The 21148-nt window shown below is 42.5% G+C and overlaps 1 protein-coding gene across 6 annotated transcripts in view; it reads left to right on the forward strand.

Moving 5' to 3' along the window:
• Positions 1–20197, forward strand: part of KIF23 (kinesin family member 23) — a 33075-nt gene extending 12878 nt beyond the window's left edge. The window contains exons 5-24 of one of the 6 annotated variants that reach the window (XM_075896824.2): positions 764–900; positions 1246–1355; positions 3460–3630; positions 4745–4786; positions 5218–5330; positions 5463–5584; positions 6094–6196; positions 6554–6633; positions 6743–6862; positions 7305–7464; positions 8427–8594; positions 8944–9101; positions 9526–9699; positions 10484–10663; positions 11080–11388; positions 14474–14704; positions 15712–15794; positions 16145–16226; positions 16348–16418; positions 19359–20197. In XM_075896824.2, the coding sequence (XP_075752939.2) occupies positions 764–900; positions 1246–1355; positions 3460–3630; positions 4745–4786; positions 5218–5330; positions 5463–5584; positions 6094–6196; positions 6554–6633; positions 6743–6862; positions 7305–7464; positions 8427–8594; positions 8944–9101; positions 9526–9699; positions 10484–10663; positions 11080–11388; positions 14474–14704; positions 15712–15794; positions 16145–16226; positions 16348–16418; positions 19359–19374 (2630 nt within the window). In that variant the 3' untranslated portion in view covers positions 19375–20197. Of the gene's footprint in view, positions 1–763; positions 901–1245; positions 1356–3459; positions 3631–4744; positions 4787–5217; positions 5331–5462; positions 5585–6093; positions 6197–6553; positions 6634–6742; positions 6863–7304; positions 7465–8426; positions 8595–8943; positions 9102–9525; positions 9700–10483; positions 10664–11079; positions 11389–14473; positions 14705–15711; positions 15795–16144; positions 16227–16347; positions 16419–18404; positions 19315–19358 lie in introns of those variants that run through there. The other 5 variants (XM_075896826.2, XM_075896828.2, XM_075896829.2 and 2 more) reach the window with 5 other exon arrangements.
• The last annotated feature ends 951 nt before the right edge of the window (positions 20198–21148 follow it).

Genomic DNA, 21148 nt, shown 5'->3' on the forward strand with positions numbered 1-21148 from the left:
GGGACTTAATTTTCTTGCCTACCGATCAATGTAGAGGCAAGAACCCTGATCCTGTATTATTTTTGTAAATATCCTGGATGACCTTAGGAAGCTGCTCTCCTACTTCCTGCCTCAGTTTCCCCTCTGTCAAGTGGGAATAATAATGTTTTTGTAAAGAGCTTTGAGATCTGCTGATGAAAAGTGCATGTGAAGAGCTCGGCGGTGCTGGTAATTTGGTGACTGGATCACGTGACGGGTCAAAAACTGATAGCATGTCTAGGTTCTTCAGGTCCCTCTCATTGCTTTTTGTGATGCTATTCAGAACAGAATTAAAAACAAATCTGCTTTTAAATGATGGTCAGAATAGCTGCTTTTGTTCTGATTTCTAATGTACTTAGCTGGAAAAGGGGACTCGTTGCAGCTAGAGTTTATTAGAAAGTGTTTCTAGTACTTCAAGCTCAGGCGGCCAGTGCCAGCTAGCTTTGTACTGAGCAGCACTGCAGTGTGCTGGGCAAATAGCTTCATGGTAGCTGGCCCAGTCCTGCTGTCTGGATAATCACTGCACTTAAGACATGCTGCTGTACTCTTTCCTCCTTTGGACTAACTCCTTTCCAGCCCCTGCATTGGTACCAATATGTCTTCAATATTAGTGCCAACCATTCCAAATTAGGCCTTTTTTAACCTCTGTTTTCATTGGATAGGCTCAAGTGACAGTTCAAGTTGAAGGTTTTTGAGTTAATAAGGTCCAATTAGTAACATTTAACTGTAATTGTTTTATTCCCAGGTCTCCTTTTTACCTATGGTGTGACAGGTAGTGGGAAAACGCACACAATGACAGGTTCTCCTGGTGATGGAGGACTTCTTCCCCGGTGCTTAGACATGATCTTCAACAGTATAGGACCATTTCAGGCCAAGCGATTTGTAAGTTGCTTTGTTTTAAGTCTTAAGAGAACCTTCCGAGGAACAATCTAAAATGCAGTAATAATTATTCTTGCTTTAAATAGTTAAATTGTATGCGTAACATTACAATCCTTCAAAATAACTTGATCTCACAAAATAGCTGTCAGAAGCAGAACCTGGTCAACATAGTAGAATGATTACAGGATGGCATGTTAAACAAATTAGTTCAGTCTCATTAGTCATATTTTCACTGGTTTAGTGCTGAAATGGTTATCACAACTAACCCTTGCCACAACCTGTTTAAGAAACAGTGTTTCTAGTGTTTAAGAAAATCATGTGACAGCTAACTCCATTTGCTGCCCTCAGGTTTTTAAACTTGATGACAAGAATGGTGTGGATGTGCAGTGTGAAGTTGATGCTTTGTTAGAGCGTCAGAAAAGAGATGCCATGCCAATTCCAAAGACTCCATCTGGCAAGTAAGTATTTAGTATGTAGAATGAAAGTGTGTCTTAATACAGTAAAACTCCAATTGTCCGGCATCCAGTGGTCCAGCACTTCTGAAAGTCTGGCACCAACTGGAACCCGGAAGTGCTCCAGCCAGCCGGACAATTGGAGCTCCTGTGAGCCCCATGCGTGCTCATGGGCCGGGAAAGGGAAGGAGAGGGGAAGGGGATTATATCCCTGTGATGGGTCTGCCAGACCGCACTGCATGTGGGCAGGGGATGGTGCAGCGAGGAGCAAACCCTCCACTGTTTTGCAGGGAGGTGGGGGAAGTCCCACGCAGCTGCCTGCTGCAGGCCAGCTGGGGCTGCAAGCAGCAGTGGTGGACTTGGGGAAGCAGCGGGGCAGAGCAGCTGGGGTGCTGCCGGGTTGGTCCCGCAGCACCGCCCCTCATCTGAGCGGTGCTGTGGGACCAACCGGGCAGCACCCCAGCTGCTCTGCTCAGCCACTTCCCCAAGGCTGCTGCTGCTGAAACGGACGAGCGAGTTGCAGGTGAGGGGCGGTGCTGTGGGACCAACCCGGCAGCACCCCAGCTGCTCTGCTCCACCGCTTCCTCAAGACTGCTGCTGCCACTTGCAGTCCCAGCTGGCCTGTTGCTGGCGGCTGCCTGAGGCTTCCCTTGCCTCCCTGCAAAACGGTGGAGGGTTCGCCCCTTGCCGCACCGTTCCCCGCCATCCACCCTCTTCTGCCGGTCACAGTGCGGGTCCCGGCAGACCCATCACAGCTCCCCCCCGCCGGAGTACCTCCTGATACTCTGGCATATCCGATAATCCGTCACCCCCCGGGTCACAAAGGTGCCGGATTATCGGAAGTCTACTGTACTATATATGCAATGTTGTAGCTGTATTGCTCTCAGGATATTAGAGAACCAAGATGGGTGAAGCAATATCTTTTATGGAATCAGCTAGTGTTGTAAGCGACTATTCGAATACCTGATAAACATAAGCTTATTGGATAGACGAGTAATCACTCGACTAGTTGCTTCCCCCTTCCCCCTTGCTGCCTCTATCAGAGGCAGAAAAATGAGAAGACTAGGGTACTAGCGCCTGTGCATTTAAACGGTGCCTTTGCCTGAGCCCAAGTCTGCTGGCACAGTCTAGCCACATCTTTTTAATTGCAGTATAAATACTTTTAAACCAGGGGTTAGCAGCCTTTCAAAGAGGAATCGTTAGTTTTTGTTTTTGTTTTGGACCAGAGTATTTCAAGAGCCACATCACATGCAAAGGTACTTGTACACCTACACAGAGATAGCAGGTATATGGCAGAGGACAGACCAATTTTTTAATAAAGTTAGAATTTATTGACTGATAATAATTGAACATATTGAAAGTTATTACTATTCACCAGTACTTTTAATGTGATTTCTGCTGTTGAATATATTTAGGGTTGCTCAGTGTTCAGTGAATGTGGTGTTATTTTCAGGACTCAAGGAGTGCTGAAGAGGGGGTGGGAGAAGTGGGTCAGGAGTGTGTATGGGCTGCTGGCTTCAGGAGCGGGCTGGGGAGTGGGTTGTGGCCTCCCACCAGGTGAAACTTGCGGTAGGCGGCTCTCGGTTAGCTGTGCAGCAAGGCTAAGGCAGATTTTCTGACTGACCTGATCCCATGCTGCTGCTGGAAAGGGTTCCTGAGTGGGAGCGTGTGGTTTCCTGTGCTGCTGCTCTCTGCTGACACCACCCCTTCCACTTCCACTGGCCGCCGTTTTGGATGCTGTATTGTAATACAGGCAGTCCCCGGGTTACATGGATCCGACTTACATCGGATCCCTACTTACAAACGGGGTGAGGCAGCCCCGCACTAGCTGCTTCCCCCCAACAGACCAGGGAGACACGAAGCTAGCGCGCCCCCCAGCAGACTAGGGAGACGCGGAGCGGCTTTTCTCAGCAGACACCTCAGCTTGAGAATAAAGGACTGAGGGAAGTGAGGTGTGGGAGAATAAAACTGAGCTCTGGAGAAATGTTTGGCTAGAGTTTCCCCTACAACATGTACCAGTTCCGACTTACATACAAATTCAACTTAAGAACAAACCTACAGTCCCTATCTTGTACGTAACCCGGGGACTGCCTGTAATATCATTTAACAGACGACAAATAGATCCAGAATTTGCTGATATGATCAATGTACGAGATCATTACAAAGTGGAGGAGGTGGAAGAAGATAATGTCTACAGTGTGTTTGTGTCCTATATCGAAATCTACAATAACTACATATATGACCTGTTGGAGGAAATGCCCTTTGATCCAATAAAACCAAAGTAAGTGTCTTTTCTTATACGCCTCTTTGAGACACACCATCTATCTAGGTTGTAATTGATATTGGGTTATCTTGAGATGTGCTCGCAACCCTCACCCCTGTGTCTGGAGTACAAAAATCCTGCCTTTGATTACCCAAAGAAATATTGGGTTCCATAGTGTGGATCTAAGACTGTGAAGCAGTCATTTGAATCTGACTTTGCTACTGGCACCGTCCATAGCCTTGTGCACGTCTGCCTCTACCTCGTCTGGAAAATGGGCATTTGCTGTGATGAAGTGTAGAGCTGGCTTGTTTAAGTGCCTCAGCAGGGTGTAAAACTGCAGTATAGATGTCCTGTTGCAGGTGCTAAGGGAAAGTCAAAAGAGCGACTAGTTTCAGGTATATTGGCACAGGCTTTTTGAACCTGCAGAACTCAGTCTATTCATGTTGCCTAACAAACCGCACTTTTAACTAATGACTACAGTTTGCAATCTATGCAACTTCATAGCTGCTGTTCCTACTCCTGTTTCCAAAATTACTGATATTGGCTTGGGGAACATGACTTGCTGTTCATCAGTTTCACATTTAGTAGAAACAGGAACAGAAATAGTAGGTCTGAGTTTAAAACTGGCTTTTGGAGCATCTGAAAATGCACCCTCCCATTGCTACAGTATTTGGGAAAATGATGCCTATTAGAGATGTGCTTTTTCTTTTTTCTTTAAGTTTAACTCTTTGTGCTTTTCTTTAATGGATCTAAAAGTACAGTTCTCACAAATAACTACTGGTATACAGACATATTTGTGAAACTTGACACATGTATGGCAGAACAATTAATGCAAATACATTTGCTACAGTTCTGGCTTGAGGTCTTTGGATGTAATCTTTCTGGGTTCCTGCTCTGAATAGGGTCCTCAGATTACTAGAACCTATTGGCCATGTCATGAGGCTTTAACAGGAGAGTTTCAATTTGTTGGTTTAACTACTTGTTACAGTTTCACTAGAGGATCACCATGTTTTTGGACATTTCCATGAATTGTCCTAGCCTTTACAGTATTTCCTGTTATACAATCTATAATAATTAAAAGGTTAGGTGGTTACTACAGGTGCTGTAATATTTTACCCTATTCCTTCGATAGGTGGAACAGTTGCAACACTCCTGTGAGAAATGGTGATTTTATGTATGTGCCTGGTGTATTGCCCCTTCTATTAGAAATAGAGGCGCTGAATTTATTTTGTTATTGCTGTAAATAAATTCAGACTCCCATCTCTTTCTGTGCTTCCCTAACAAATTCGGAATAATGCTGTTAGTCTGTTACATGCTTCTGTATGAGCTTATGCATGTAGGAGAATGGCAGTAGCCCTCCAGCCTCATTGCATACTGTGCATTGCAATTAAATATGGCTTATGAATTAGAGCAAACCAATAACTGAAGTGTAACTAATCCTGCCTGAATATTTCCCCATGCGATTTGTACTGGCTTTTCGTTTTGTTGGTGTGATAATATTTGGCATCTGTGTCAAGGATGAATTTGGTCCTCTAAGCATTAGCATGGTGCTCGCTTTAAAAACCTTGCTATCTGTCAGCTTGATCTAAACCATGCTCTTTGCAGACCACCACAATCCAAAGTACTCCGTGAGGACCAGAATCACAACATGTATGTTATAGGATGCACTGAAGTAGAGGTGAAATCTACTGAAGAAGCTTTTGAAGTTTTTTGGAGAGGTAAGAAATGTTCAGAAGTAGCAGTCACTTCAGTCCTGTGTAGCCCTTCAGGTTATTGTCGTAGTATACATGACAGCCTGAATGGCCTCTCCAGATCTGCCTCTTGGATTAAAGGGTTTCCTTGTTGAACAGGTCAAAAAAAGAGGCGCATTGCGAACACTCAGCTGAATCGGGAATCAAGCCGGTCTCACAGTGTGTTCATGATTAAGTTGTCTCAGGCACCCCTGGATGCAGATGGAGATAACGTCCTGCAGGTGAAATTCACAGCTAATTACTTAGGCATAATGGGTTTGTGGGAATGGTGGTGACCTACCTAGACAATGACTCCTGTATGAGAGAGTCTAATTACTAGTTTCCAGATGCACTTTTTAAATGCCTCATGAATCAAAGCTCACTCTGTTAAGGTGACTATTAATGAAATAAACAAAGCCTGTTATTCCCTTGATCTTTGTCTTGGCTACTCTAATGCAAATACTAAGCATGTAGCATTTGGGAGAGGTTTTTTGGAAAGCATTGGTAGTTTGATACTGCCAGAAATGGAATCTGAATCCTTGGTTCCAGAACCGCGAATGCTAAGGCACTAAACCCTTAGTAGCTCGTAGCCTCTCACGTAATTGAGAAATCATCATTCCCCACCCACAACTTCATTAAGTGTTAACTTACAATACTTATGTAAGGGTTAAAAGTCCTGTGTAATTTTCTTTCTTCCCCTTTATTAGAGAAGTGTTGCAAATGACATTAAACTTTTTTTTTTCTTGAACAGGAGAAAGAACAAATAACTTTAAGCCAGCTGTCCTTGGTCGATCTAGCGGGAAGTGAAAGAACTAATAGGACAAAAGCTGAAGGAAACAGACTACGTGAAGCAGGTACATGGTTGGTTTGGTGATCTGTTGCTTGTGTACTTACTTGCAGCCATTTGTTAGTGGCCTAGTAAGCTGGTCGAATGGTAATGCCTCCCAGGTAAAGATAAATATCCTGAGAAAATCCTGGTGGAGTGTCACTTGTTTTATTAAGTCAAATGAATCTTAAATCTGGAAGGCTGGATACTACTTATTGTGGCACGTACTTGTAGTGTTAATGCAGTTGCAAAAAGCTTGAGATATTCCAGGTCTAATCAGAATAGCTGGTCCCCCAGACAGTGGTATTTTAAGCATAGACTGGTTATCTTGTAACTGAGAGACCATATCCAACTGATCGCTTAACACTGGCTCTGTTTCTTTCAGGTAATATTAACCAGTCACTAATGACCTTAAGGACATGTATTGAAGTTCTACGGGAGAATCAAATGTATGGAACCAACAAGGTATACAACAGTCCACGTCCTTACTGTTCTTTAACTTGTTGAGACTTTTTTTTTTGCTTGTGGGGAGAATGTGCTTTTTTTTTAGACTTTTTTTTTTTTTTTTTTAAAGATGGTTCCTTATCGAGACTCCAAATTAACCCACCTCTTCAAGAACTACTTTGATGGAGAAGGAAAAGTGCGTATGATTGTGTGTGTTAACCCCAAGGCCGAGGACTATGAGGAAAGCTTGGTAATTTGCGTGTGATTTCCTCCTCCCTCCCTCCCCTTATCCATTCCCACTAAACTGATGAAACAAATAGGAAGAGAAGAGGGGCTCTTTCACTTTCTCATAAGTAACAAAACTGAAACTTGAAAGGGAAACCTACAACCTAACAATCACACTCCCTCCTTTTAGAAATAGCATTGAAGAATACTATAGCTGAAAGAAGACACGTTTCTCCTAGGCATTAACTACATATCAGAGTAGGGAGAGAACACACATTTATGGCCACGAGAGAAACTGAGCAGAGCTTCAGTAGTGGGAACAATCTGTAACTTGTTTTTTAAAAGCCATCTCAGCTTGATACTGTCCCATTTTAATATGCATCCTAGTACTTGCAAGTTCTCTCTGTGAACCAAAATTGTGGTAACTAAACACAAAGTGTCTAAAACTGAATATTGTTCTATCATAGCAAGTCATGCGATTTGCAGAAATGACCCAAGAAGTTGAAGTTGCAAGACCTGTTGATAAACCACTGTGTGGCTTAACACCAGGACGCCGATTTAGAAACCAGGCCTTTAAGGATGAACTCTCACGAAGACTTGAGATTCGAGGTGGTCCAATCTGTGGAGGTAAAACACAGAATGATGTTGCATGGTTTCATGTCACAGGCTTATTAGTCAATCCAACACTTCTGATGGATAGAAAATACATTAAAATAAAACAGAAATATCTTGCATAATCTATAACTTATACAATAAAGTCATAAGTATATTTGTTACCTTGGGTTTAGGCTGCAGGGTTATTAATTATAATGAAACCAGTTGATTTTAAATTCTGAGTGGTAGCCATGTTAGTTGGTAACTGTAAAGACAATGGGTAGTCCTTTGGCACCTTAGAGACTAACAAATATATAATATCTTGAGCTTTTGTGGGTAAAACTCATGATACTATATATTTTTGTTAGTCTCTAAGATGCCAAAGGACTACTCATTTTTACAGTTGGTTTTAGAGTGCATATTACTAATTACAAGGTAAATTTTTAATGTAGACTTTTCTTTAACTCTGTCCCTTGAGGGAGATGGTGAACATAGAAATACAGCAATATTTGGAAAAATAAATCTCTCTCTATATAAAAAAGTTTTTTCTGCTGGGTGATAGAATAACATCATCAGCGTCAACAGGCGCTCTGGCTGCTTTCGTAGCCAAAGAGAGAGGTTGGTAAATGTAGCGAGACAAGGTCTCAGCCCCCTAGTATTTTTTTAAACTGGATAAAATATTGTATGCTCAAACTACTTCTAAACTCTCCAAGCTTCCTTCTACACATACAGTTTGTTTAGATCTTCTCTTGCTGACATACCGATTACATGGAGCAATGTCACATTCAAACCCTCCTTTCAGTACAGTTGTGCCGGATTGGCTACAGTCTAGGTGGTGGAAACTCTTGCCTATTTAAAATTTTCAGGCTTTTCTATTTTGAAAATGCTTTGGGATGAGAGGGGGAGGGATTGTGTGGAGTCAGTGTATATGCTATAACCCTGGAACGTTTTTATAGTAACTTGCTATCCTGGATTGTCTGCTTAAATCCTTACAGAAACAGAAGAACAATCTGTTACAGAAATGTTTCTGCAGAACTTTCCTCCATTACCATCATGTGAACTACTGGACGTGAATGATGACCAAACACTTCCTAGGCTGATTGAAATCCTTGAGAAACGCCAGAGAATGCGGCAAATACTGTCACAAGAGTTTACCAAAAATGGTGAGCAATATTCTCCGTCTGAAACCATTCCTCTGCTAATCTAATATATGAAAGGTGGTTGTGCAAAGCAGCTGGAGTAAAATGGCCACTATCTTCTACTTCAGTAGACAGGTGACGGAACCTCATGTTCTCCTAAATATTGTGAGTGATGCTTTGGAAACTTGATTGTGGTTTAGTGCAATAAATCCGACTTTAGGCAGGGCTGTATAAGCAAACACATAAGCCTGTCTTCATATTTCAAGCTGCCAGGGAACAGACGAAGATTGATCTAATTTAATGATCTGGGATGGAGTGCAAAGATTCTTGTTAAATTAATTTATATGGATTACAGTGTCTGAATTTGTTCTAGTACTTGCATTTAAAACTATGCTGCAAGAATTCGATAGCGGCATTGCATCCAAGGAAAACTACGCACAAGGCAAACTTTCTGAGAAGGAGAAAGTGATAGCAGGACAGAAAATGGAGATCGAACGACTGGAAAAGAAAACTAAAACATTAGAGTATAAGGTTTGTTCTTACATAATCTGAAATTACCCAATGTTTAGATGTAATATCCTGTTTAGCAAATGGCAAAAGTTTTCCACATGAGATTTTTCTCAAACTTGATTGTTTTTTTTCTCTCCTTTTTTCAGGGGGAGGGGTGGAGGATTTTAATCAAAATGTCTTTCTTTTGGCTTTAGCATGAAGGGAGGCTGTTTCTGTCAAGAAATTGCTGAACTATGTGCTACAAACTCCTTGAAATTTCAAGACAATTTCAAGGGATTTTACTGGAGTGTTGGCTTATATATCTGTACTAAAATCACAGATTGTGTTCTAAACCATATTAAAATATATGATGATCTCCTTTGCTCTATTGTACACTTCAAGAAAACGCTTTGTAAGAAATAAAATCTCAAACTTAGAAGAAGAAATGCTATGGTCTTTCTTCCAGATTGAGATTTTAGAGAAAACCACTACAATTTATGAAGAAGACAAACGTAATTTACAGCAAGAGCTTGAAAGCAAGAGTCAAAAACTGCAGCGTCAGGCTTCTGATAAGCGTAGATTGGAAGCACGATTGCAAGGCATGGTGACAGAGACAACAATGAAGTGGGAGAAGGAATGTGTAAGTACATTAACCTGCTTGTTAGAAATGCTCGTCATACCAGGCAAAGGCTGAAGTTAATATTTTTGTGTGCTCAGTTTTGAGAGACAGACCAGATGATACTCTCATCTTGAAATCTGACAAGTTTTAGCATTGATTCCTTCTGGTTCATAATTTTTTTTCTTCTTGAAGTTGCTGTGACCTAGGTACATGGGTTCGGTTGTCTTTCCATGGTATATTAACAACAGTGTATTTTCTGCCAATTGCATGTCAGTGTAGGGGAGAAAATAGCTTATGAGGTGTCCCCAGACAGAAGCTATGAATGAATGAGCAGACAGGTCATTTAATGATTACCTGTTGTGTGTGTGTGTGTGTGTGTGTGTGTGTGTGTGTGTGTGTGTGTGTGTGTGTGTGTGTGTTCTCTTGGGCAACTGGCATTGGCCACTTGGAAGATGATACTGGACTAGATGGACCTTTTGATCTGATCTAGTATGGCCATTCTTATGTTTTTAACTTGCTATAGTAATTCATTCTGTGAGCTAGAGATTTAGTAGTGGCTACATGTACTACTAAATAAATATGGTCAGTTCATTGCTCAGGTAGACAACCTCAAAGAGGCAAGATAGCTTTGAAAGTTGGCCAGTCCTCGTTGGCATGAGTACTTTAAGTACATCTTGGCTGGAATGACTTCATTCTATTTTGAATTCGCAGCTTTCCTGATCTGAGTTTTTTCATCACAGTAACTATGCTTGTATAATTTAGTTTTTAGTGTAAAACGATACCTTCACCCAGTTCTCACCTGCAGGAACGCCGTGTGGCAGCAAAACAGCTGGAGATGCAGAACAAGCTCTGGGTCAAAGATGAGAAACTGAAGCAACTGAAAGCTATTGTAACTGAACCAAAGAATGAAAAACCAGAGAGACCGTCACGGGAGAAGGACCGGGAGAAGGCTCTTCAGAGATCTGTGTCCCCCTCGCCAGCACCAGTATGTTACATATAAAATCTCTTTTAAAACCGGTTTGTCTTTGCGCTGATATTCAAAGTCTAAATGCAACTGATTATTTTTCTCTAGTTGCTGGGAATGGGACTTGAGAATGAGTATATGTTCTGAGCTCTACTAAATTCCTTGAACTTGTTTTCCTCTTCAGTGTATTGTTTCTTGGCATGCTCTTTTACCTTACACTTAACTAATTGGAAGAGTGCCTGGCTTTTTAAAGCTGACAGTAAAACACCTAATTATGTGAAGAACACCTAATTATGTGAAGTACATGGTTTGATTGCTGTCTTCATATGTGCAAGTCAGCCATACAGCATGGATGGGATGTTTTCTGAGAAGTGTTAAACTTTTGTTACTAGTTCAAAATTGTATGTATTCACTAATATTTCTCCCGTTTTCTCCAGATTTCTAGTAACTATGTCACTCAAGTCCCTAACAGCCAACCTCACACGGGCCAGCCACAGCTGCATAGACGCTCTAACTCTTGTAGCAGCATTTCTGTGGCATCCTGTATTTCGGAGTGGGAGCGGAAAATTCCTCCATACAACAAGTGCATCAATGGCACACCTAATGCAAGGAGTAGACAACAGGAACCAGAGCCAAATAGAAACTGTAATGTATCAGACAGAAGGCGAGGGATGCACTGGACTGGAGTCATTGAGGTCCCCAGCTATAGAGATGAGATAGAAATAGAAGAGGACCAATGCTGCAGGGTTAGTGCTACTCCTAGCAATGGTTACCTATAGCAGTACTTAGTTGCCATGGCTCAGAAGATAACTATTCTCAAGCAATTGCCAAACTTAGCATGTGCTGGCATATGTGAGCTCACACCTGAAATGGAATCGGACCCTATTTTACAAATTGGCTCCATGCTTGACTTCTGTCTCCAGGTTGAGTCGTGGTACTTGCAAAACAGTCTAATTTGCTGTCTAAAGTCGGCATATAAAAGCCCTGAAAGGAGTGTGACTGTTTCTCGTCAGCATGTATATAGCTCTCTCCAGGAACAACTATTAACCTTTTTCTCACTATAAACCACTTTGTGTCTCCATTTGTCTGTCTTTTACACTTGTCTGGCAGCCTGCAATTGCCAGAGCCAATTTTGGGCAGATTAAAGGGTGGTCTTGCAAGCTGTTTGTGCTAACTTCATGTATCTGCTGGAAACAGTGTTTGGACAAGCAGCTTCACTTGAAAAGAATTGGATTCATACAGCCATTAAAATGTTCTTACTAAATTTGAATATTGCAACAAAACTGGTGTTTTTCGTTTACAGTTTTAATTTGTGTAAGTGATTCTTCTGTGTACCAGTTGATATCAAGGAGATGCTTGTCTTAACACTATGCTTTATCATGTTCTTGCTAGAGGGGTTCAGGTAAAACTGATAGACCAATACAAATATCAGATTATTTTTATGTACTTAACAGGTGCAAAATCCCTATTGCATTGTGAATCCATCTCCTGGACTCCCTTAATAGTGTTACAAACCATCTAGATATTGTTATTCATCAAAGTTCCTGTTATAGAGGGACTTTTCGATTAAAGTAATTTGTTTTTGCCATCAAATTAAAGTATACCTGAACCCCTACTGGTAGTAAGTTAAGGAACACTGTTTACGGTAAAATACAATGCACCCTTTTTAAAGAGTCTAAACTCATAAGGCAGCTTTTCAGAACTCCCCAAAAATTACCAATGGAAAAATGAGTACTTTACTCATCCGTTTAAAAAGTTACCATAGGTAACCTTAGGTTGAGCCTTGAAAATTTCTATTTTCTCAGATATTAAGACTTCTTTCTGCATCCTGGCAGCATGTAGTTTTTGAAAAGAGAACATAGGTGCTTGTAAATAGTGTTTGGGGAGAAGAGACCCAGCAAGAGGGTGCATTGTAAACCTTAAACACGTGGCTAAAATACAATGTAATCAATGCTCGAGTCTTGGAAGTGCAGTGGTTGGGGTTAGTATCCATGGTTCTGAATCAGGTGGTCTTGCTACATTGCTAGTGAAATGAATTTTCATAGGACGTGTTTGAGAGACAGAAGTGTAAAATCTCCCCCTACCAGTTACAGCTGTTAATTTCCAGAGCCTGATAACAGAGGAACACTACCCATATGTAGAGCCCTGCAAAAGATATCTGCTTTATATCTGTGAGTGTTTGTATCCGCAGATATGGATATGGATATCTGCGGCTCATTTTTTGTGGATACAAAATTTTGTATCTGGATCTGTATCTGCTCAGGAATCTACTTGAAAGGTCTTACTAGTTTAATCTTCTCTTAAAACTGTCATTCTCTCAGCAGTGTACACTCTAGCATTATAGGAGGAAAAAGCTGATTTTGATGAGGATAGTGTACTTTGGGTCAAAGGAAGACCCTTTCTTCCTCTTCTTCAATGCACCTTGTTAGAAGGAAGTTAAGTGACCTCTGCTGTAGAGTTTATATACATGCTATTGTCCATTATTATATAAGATGTAGGGATGTGAATGTGTACCTGAGCACACGATTAACCAGTGAACCTGCAGGAGGCGAGAGCTGGTGCATGCGGAGAGCTGAGCTGCCAGACACACCCACCCCACCACTGCTGCCTCCCACAGAGGCAGGAGCACAGGCATGGGGCCACATACCGGCTCCACCCCCATGTGTAAACATGTAACTGGGGAAAAATTCAGCAGTGAAGATGTTTACATGAACACATTTTAACATCCCTGATTAGGTGCATATTTTAAATGCTGCTCTCGATCTGGAGCAGACCACCAACCATGGAGCGGGCCAGTCTGAACACCAGACTTAAGGGAGGAAGTTAGTACCTCCACCACCACCTTTGGAATCACATGACTGGGTGACTACACACCAGCCCTTCTTCTATGGAGGGCTAGATTAGGAATAAGAGTCTAGAAATAAAATCCCAACTGAAAACAACTGTTAGGTTTTAGCCAAGTGCAACTTCAGTTTGAGGAGTGTAAATCACAGCCTTGCATTCGAGATCCCTCAGGTTCTTCCTCTAGAAGAGAATTACCCTTGTCCCTTCTGAGTCTTCAGCCATTTTTCTACTTAACTTCCAGAGAAGATCTGCAGCATAAACCTTAATCTCCTAATTGGGTCCATGTTTAACAGGGCATCTGACCTTTCAGTTGCAGTTGAAAACAGATTTCTAGTTGTGTCCAGCAGAGGGTGAGTGGATACCTCTACTCTACCCACACATGAGTAACTTCTGATCCATTCCAACAGCTGAATTCCAAACCTCTGGAGAGGACTAATGTCAGGCTTCTTCCTTCTCTACAGTATTTACCCGGAAATACCCTTAAGGCCTCACATCTTCAAGTGACTGTGCTGAAGTAACATTCCCTAAAACCTATCCATAAATCTGCTCTCATGATCATCTGAGAAACAGACCATTCGCCTCAGAAACGTGTCCATGGAAACTATCTTGAGTAGCTCTGCTTTTTGAGGCCTGTTTAATGTGTGTAGAATTTTATAGTTTGGCTAGAAAATTGGGTGGCTGCAAAAAAAGTTGAAATCTTTTGTTTGACTTTGATTAAGGAATCTACCTGACTATGTAGAACTTAATGAAAACTGCAAAAAAGTGCAAGTTGGCCCCAGTATAATTCTCATAGCAGTTTTGTATAAGAGTGTCTGTAATGGTGCCCTGCAGGATCAATTCTGATTAAAAATTGAGATGAAAATAAGGTCTTCACGCAGACACATTTTAACCAGGCCTGAAAAACTGCACTTCCTCTGCTGAGCTGCCTGAAGTAAGTTAACTACTGATTGTGCTTATTTCTTCTGGTTCCTTTTATGCTCTGATCAGAATGCACCTCCAGTTCATCTCAGACACAGACGATCACGCTCAGCAGGGGAGAGATGGGTAGATCATAAACCAGCTTCTAATGTGCCCACTGAAACAGTCATGCAGCCACATGTCCCCCATGCCATCACAGTAGCAGCTGCAAATGAAAAGGCACTAGCTAAGTGTGACAAGTACATGCTGACACACCAGGAACTAGCTTCTGATGGGGAGATCGAAACTAAGCTCATTAAGGTAAAACAAATACCTTTGTGTTGTCAAATTGTACTTAACTGACCTAGAGTTTTTGATCTTAGCTTGCACATGAGCATGTGTCTTGACTTGAAGTGCTTTTGTTGAATGGGTTTTGGAAGTTACAGGTTGGGATAGGAGAGACTTCAGTTCTTAGAAAACATTTCTGGTCAGCTTGGAGTACTTGAACGTGCTCCTCTAGGTATTTGCATACTAAGCTTCATTTGCGTCAGTTTGAAAAGAGACTTGTCCTTACCTTAATGAAATGAACTTCTAGCCCATTATTTAAGACACCTTCCATAATCTGTGCGTGTGCCAAGCATGCCACTGACACTGGTTTTCTGAAGCCTAGTTCCAGAGGTTTGACCATCTTGATGAACAGATATCACTTCATTTCCCTAGCAGCATGAATCGGTTCCTGACTTGCCACAACAATAAAACAATCTAAAACTATTGTTTCATCTAACAATGAAATCTAGCACTTTCAGTGTTAGTCTAGTAAAACAGTTCAAGCAAGTTGGGAAGAAGTGTAGGCTTTGAGTGCCCTGGGGCCCTGCTAGTTTCACAACAGATGTCTTTTCAGCCAGGTGGCCACTTTCACCATGTTTCTTAGGAATGCCAGTTATCACTTTGGCCAAAGGCTGTTGATAAATGTTTCTTGTGATGAACTTTACACTGGATAAAAAAACTGCAGTTTTTCTTTAGCTCAGTCTGCTATGGTATTGAAACCAGGACTAACTCAGTAGTGTTTGTATTTTGCTACCTTTGGAATTTCTTGCTCCATCTATGGGAGTAGCTAACAACCTCAAGGTACAGCATGTTGTGATGGTTCACTGTAGTCCATGCTTGAGTGTTTGTGCTCTCTGGGTTGATGGATGAGCTTCCTTGAAAGAAATAGTAGTTATTGCAAACTGTGAGATCACATACTAGTTGGTCACAGTTTGAGTTTCTGAGCAAACAATATCCAACTAATTATATTAACTTGTAAGTAACTTGTTTCTTTCCCTCAGGGCGATGTTTACAAAACCAGAGGTGGTGGACAGGCAGTCCAGTTTACGGAGATAGAGACTCTAAAACAAGAATCACCAACTGGGTCAGTCACATTTAATTTTATCATTGCAATCATGTCAAGAACTTAGTGTCCCCAGAAGGTGCGCAAAGTTCTAATTCCATCAGTGGTCTGGTGAGAAACTTCAGAAGAATGAAGTTGCTGAGATTCTGAACTGGAGTTACTGGCTTAATCTATGTAAAACCAAGGTAAGGGTTTCTTGTAAACCCTGCAGCTATAGGCAGCGCTGGCATGCTGCTGGGGCATGGGGGTAGTGGAGTAGTTATCCATCCTCTCCATCTCTAGATAATGCCTTGTGCAATCACACATTTGACAGTCTACTGAACAGTCTGCAGCAGTCTTTCAGGGCTAACGCTTCTCTCTGCCTCCTTCAGTCGAAAGCGAAGATCATCACCGTCAAGTCCTACTCCACCAGAAGATGCTGCCGAATCTGAATGGACAGATGTAGAAACCAGAGTAAGTTACAAGCGGGCGGAAAGATTTTTATATTGGTGTGAATCTGAAATAACACCACTAAGCCTGCCTTTTGTTCGCTGGCTTTATGCAGCAGAGGTGACTAATACACATCTCTTTTCAGTGTTCAGTAGCTGTGGAGATGAGGGCAGGATCCAATCTTGGACCTGGATATCAGCATCATGCTCTGCCCAAGTAGGTGTCATGCAAACTTGTCATAATTGGAGCTTCTGGCTTTCTTGCTCTCAATGCTTTTTGATTGGAAAAATAGTATTCCCCTCAAGTCCCAGGTTTAAGGTAAGGATAGGATCCTAAAATGTCATACCTGATGGTGTTGCCCCTTTGGGATTCCAGACATTCACTCTTTCTCCTCTGCTGGTGGGAATCAGGTCTCTTGCTTTTCTTGCTGCCTTCCTGACTTGGATTGTCAAGTAGCAGCAATGTCACTGAATGGACAACTGGAGACCGCTAAATGCTCTTGCGTTTGGAATGACAATGTGGCCCAAAATATGGAGATTGGGGCCAAAATTCGCAAGTGTGATCAGTGACTTTTGAGTGCTCAACTTGATAAGCCTGAAAGTTGATAAGCCTGGTGTTCAGAGTTGACTTTCTGAACATCTCAACTTCTTGTAAGAGAGCTCGTTGGGTCTCCAAAATCATAGTCACGCCTGGAGCACTTGGCCAGAGCAAGGTGTGATAGTAAAATCCAACATGGGTACCTTGTCCACAGCAGCAGTTTGAGTGGGCCCACAAACCTGTGCTGGGACACTGACTGCCTTGACCGCTCAGAGATGAAGCGAGGTGTCGCACGGGTGTGAAGAGAAATGAGTAACTTCTGCGCTGACTTCCTTGGCCTGTATGCCCCTAAGATTGCAAAGTAATGTCAGTGCCTGGCCATATTAGTAACACGCTGCGGTGCAAGTGGACATTCCATTATCTCTGGTTGGTGGAGGAAGGCGAGGGTAGTTGAAGTACATCTGATTTACAAAAACTGCAGCAGGGTACCTTACAGAGGGAGATAGGGTTCAACCATCGGATGGAAAGTTGATGCCATTCATATTAAATTCCAGATTGGGTATATAAACCTTCTAGAAAAGGAGCATGAGCCTAGAGGTGGTGCAGAAGCCCTGAGTCCCACCTACTGAAGTCACAGAAGCCTGAGGCTTCGTGGGGATGTTTTGGGTAACTTGGTCTCACTCAGGAAGACCAAGAACTTTGTGACTCTAAAGTTCCCATCTCACTATACGAATGTCCCCCAACTCATGGGATGTCCTATAGAAGTACCGGTTTCTTAATTCAAATACTAGAAAAGGGCTGGGTAAAACACAACCCATGGGCAAGATCATACCCACAAAGCCGCTGGATCTGGCCTTCAGGCACAGGGGGAGCCTCAGTCAGGCTCCCTGCCTGCCCTGCCCCAACACTGCTCAGAAAAGCTGGCTGTAGGGCCCTGTTTCTCTGTGAACAGCTGTGAGCCTGAGGGGAGAAGAAGGCTTTGTGCACTGCCCCCATCCCTAGCACAATCTTGCAACTCCCATTGGCCGGTTCTGGACAACAGCAGCTGCCTATTTGAAGAACAATCAGTATGTGAAGTGCCCTCCCCCACACTCCAGGCCTACAGCTGTTCAGACACACATGGCCCTGCAGCTGGCTGCTCTGAATGGCCTGCCGGGGCATGGAAAGCTGGGAACCTGCTGGACTGCTGGCCAGGAGTTGCCCAGGTAAGTGTCTCCTGGACTCTGGCACCGCAGTCCTCCTCCCCCCCCCCCACTTCATATAATCCTCTGTCCCCTCCCCTGCAGCCATACTCCCAGACCTACACCCAGTCCCCTGCCCCAGATCCCAACTCCCTCTTTCACGGACATTCCATTCCACATCCCCACCTATGCCCCAAGCTCCCTTCTGCACCCAACCTCCATCCCAGATCCTGCACCTCCATTAATATGGAAGAATGTGGCCCTTGACCACTTACCAAATTCTTGAGGAATGTTTCCCCTCTTTTCTGCCCCTCCCCCCAATAAAGAATTATTGCACATCCCTGCGCTAGGGTTTAGACATGAAACATCATAAGCTGCAAGACTGGGTCGCAAACACTTGCTGACAGAATAAGTGTTGGTTAGGAAGGTCTGGTAGCCTCGCTGCTGGAGAACAGCGTTCACTTGCAGATTTGGCCTTTTGCAGATAGGTGCTGGCAGTGCTGTGGAAGTGACCCATTCAGCTCAGGGGAAGAAAGCTTGCAGTTTAACACGATGTTTACAGGCAGGAGAGAGGGCTTCAGAGGTAAAAGGGCTTTTCATGAAGCAAAAAGGGGGTTGGGGGTAGAAACAGTGGATGATACAGTAGTGCCCAAACAAGCCTCTCTGCTTCAGCCTGAAATTTGTGAAGGCTAATGACTATAAGACGCTAATTCATTAGACTTCAGTCTAGAGCGTACAAGCAAGAAAACTTCTACGTACAAGTCCAGTAGGAGTGTTGGAGCACATTTGAAATTTTGCACTTCTGGAAATATCTGGTCGGAAGATTTGTGATTTCAGGTCTGCTGACAAACGTTTCCCTGGTAATGGGCACAATCATACTATGACACAAACTTTTCTTGTTGAAGTACCTTTCCCTGTAATCTTTGGACCTGATCCTGTACCTAATGAAATAGGTGGCAGCATTGTCACTGCCTTTATAGAGGAGCAGGCTCAAATCTTCACTTTGCTTGTTCGGTTACTTTTGTGATGCATTGAACTTAATTCTGTGCTGTGTGTAGAACTATATGCAAAAGCACTTTGAACTCAATGGTTGTTGCTTCCTGATCTGATGCTCTGAATGAAATCCATAGCATAGTTGTGTCTTTGAACCAATGCATAGAGCCCTGCATGGAGGAAAAAAAAATTGCAAAAATGAGCCGTGAATATCCACATTGACGTCTGAGAATGCAGATGCCCATGGATATAAATTGGGTATTTGCAGATTTGTAGGGCTCTACCAATTTGTCTTTCCATCACTGTTTACTCTTAAATCTTGTATTAGATTTACACAGTCTGTTTTACAAAGTAATTGTCTTGACCACTATTACAGAATGTCGCACTGTGGAAATCAAAACTATGATCTGAAATATGATCTGAGTGTTTGTTTTTTTTATTTCAGGCGCAGAAAACCATGAGGAAGAATTCAACTATTGTACTGGAATACTGTATTTTAATTTTCTTCAGAATTTGTTACCAGTGAAGCTTTGGTAAACTTACTGCTATGCTAATGCTGCAGAATTGTGTTTTATAACAGGCTATGCTGCATAGGAGCTAAGGGAAAGACTTTCACATTTCTGAGGAAATACGTGTATCCAATGCATTTGGTTTTCTCCCTGCTGTGTATTATGGATCGCATTGAAGAGAGCCTTCTGTTTGTATGTCTGTGTGAACCTCTTAATATTATTCTCTATTTCCTGTAGACTGAATCATGCAAGGCCTTTGTCTTGTTGTTTAGCCAGGTTTTCTTTTATAGTGTAAAACATTTTCAGTTTTGGTCACAATCCTTTCTAAGATGGGGTTTTTTTTAATACACAAATGCTGCTATTTATTTAGCTGCAGTAATGCACTTTAGAAATATTTCTATGCCAGTTCAGGTTTTTTATTCTACTTAGCAACAATTAATATGAACTACCCATCAAAACAATTTTTCTGCAAGAGATGGGACTTAATTGTTGGACTGACAGTGTTCTGTATATCTGCAAATTGTTGTCTCAGAGTCCTCTCCGTCTTCCAGCCATCACAATGACAAACAGCAAGAACCCTGAGACAGTGCATAATGGTGAATTGGTGTCATGCCTCTTTGGTTTTGTGTAATGAATGAGTAACTGCTATAAGATGTGAATTGCATCAGCAGTAGATGTAAGGGTGAAGGTAGTATCCTCACTTGTGAGATGACAATTCTATTAAACATAGAGCTGCAAATGTGTTAAAATAAATACTTTTATTCAATGGCTCTTACCCAGTGTAGATGTGTTAACTTGGGATAGCATTTTACTTTTAGCGCATGTACTTTGGACTTCCTCTCAGAGGAGACACGAGGCCAGAATTTCCATAATATCTTGGCTTTAACGGCTCCCTCTGCGAAATAACCTGCAGGAATGGTTTGCTGAGGTGGGAGTTAGGCATACTCACTTTAAGGGATTAAAGTGAATTCCAATATGTTAAAAGCGTCAGAAAAGACCTTCAGGATTGCAGCCTGCCTTTCAATGCAGTCAGATTTACTTCTTCAGGCTTTTGGTTTATCTTTTGATGATAGCAAGAAGACCCTATGTCTTGGACTTGGTCTAGACTAGGAATAGGAAAAAGGTCTCTTTAGAGCAGAGGTGGAGAACCTAAGAGCCAGGGTCCGGGTGCTGCCCTCGGCTTGCCTGGATCTGGTTCCTGGGGCTTATGGCAACCCCTCCGCCCCCAGCACTGGGGAGCATGTGCTGGCATTCCAGCCCCTGCCACCCGCCTATGAGGCTGGAGCGCACACACAAGCTACGTCGACACTGCCCCTTTTTTGCGGAAGAGGCAATGCAAATGAAGCACTCATTAGTAACTTCTCGTGCTTCATTTGCATATCCTTTTCCGATGCTTTTTGTGGAAGAGGTTTTTGCGCAAAAAAAAGTGGTGTAGACATGTCTGTTTTGCGCAAAATAACCCTTTTGTGCAAGACCCCTTCTTCCTCAAAAAATGAGGTTTACAGGTTCTTGCTAATGAACGCTTCATTTGCATTGCCTCTTCCGCAAAAAAGAGGCAGTGTAGACGTAGCCAAAACCTACTAGCTTGCCCCCCTTCCCCTCTTTCTCCTGAAGCTCTGGTGTGCAAGGGGAATGTGGGGATTAAGTATCTTTCTCCTTCTCATCCAGGAGCCATGTTGGTTTTTTAACTTGTGTGCGGCCCCCGACTGATTTTTTTTTTTTTTTT

Source organism: Pelodiscus sinensis, chromosome 14 (assembly GCF_052426305.1).
Source record: "Pelodiscus sinensis isolate ZL-2025 chromosome 14, ASM5242630v1, whole genome shotgun sequence".
NCBI lineage: Eukaryota > Metazoa > Chordata > Testudines > Trionychidae > Pelodiscus > Pelodiscus sinensis.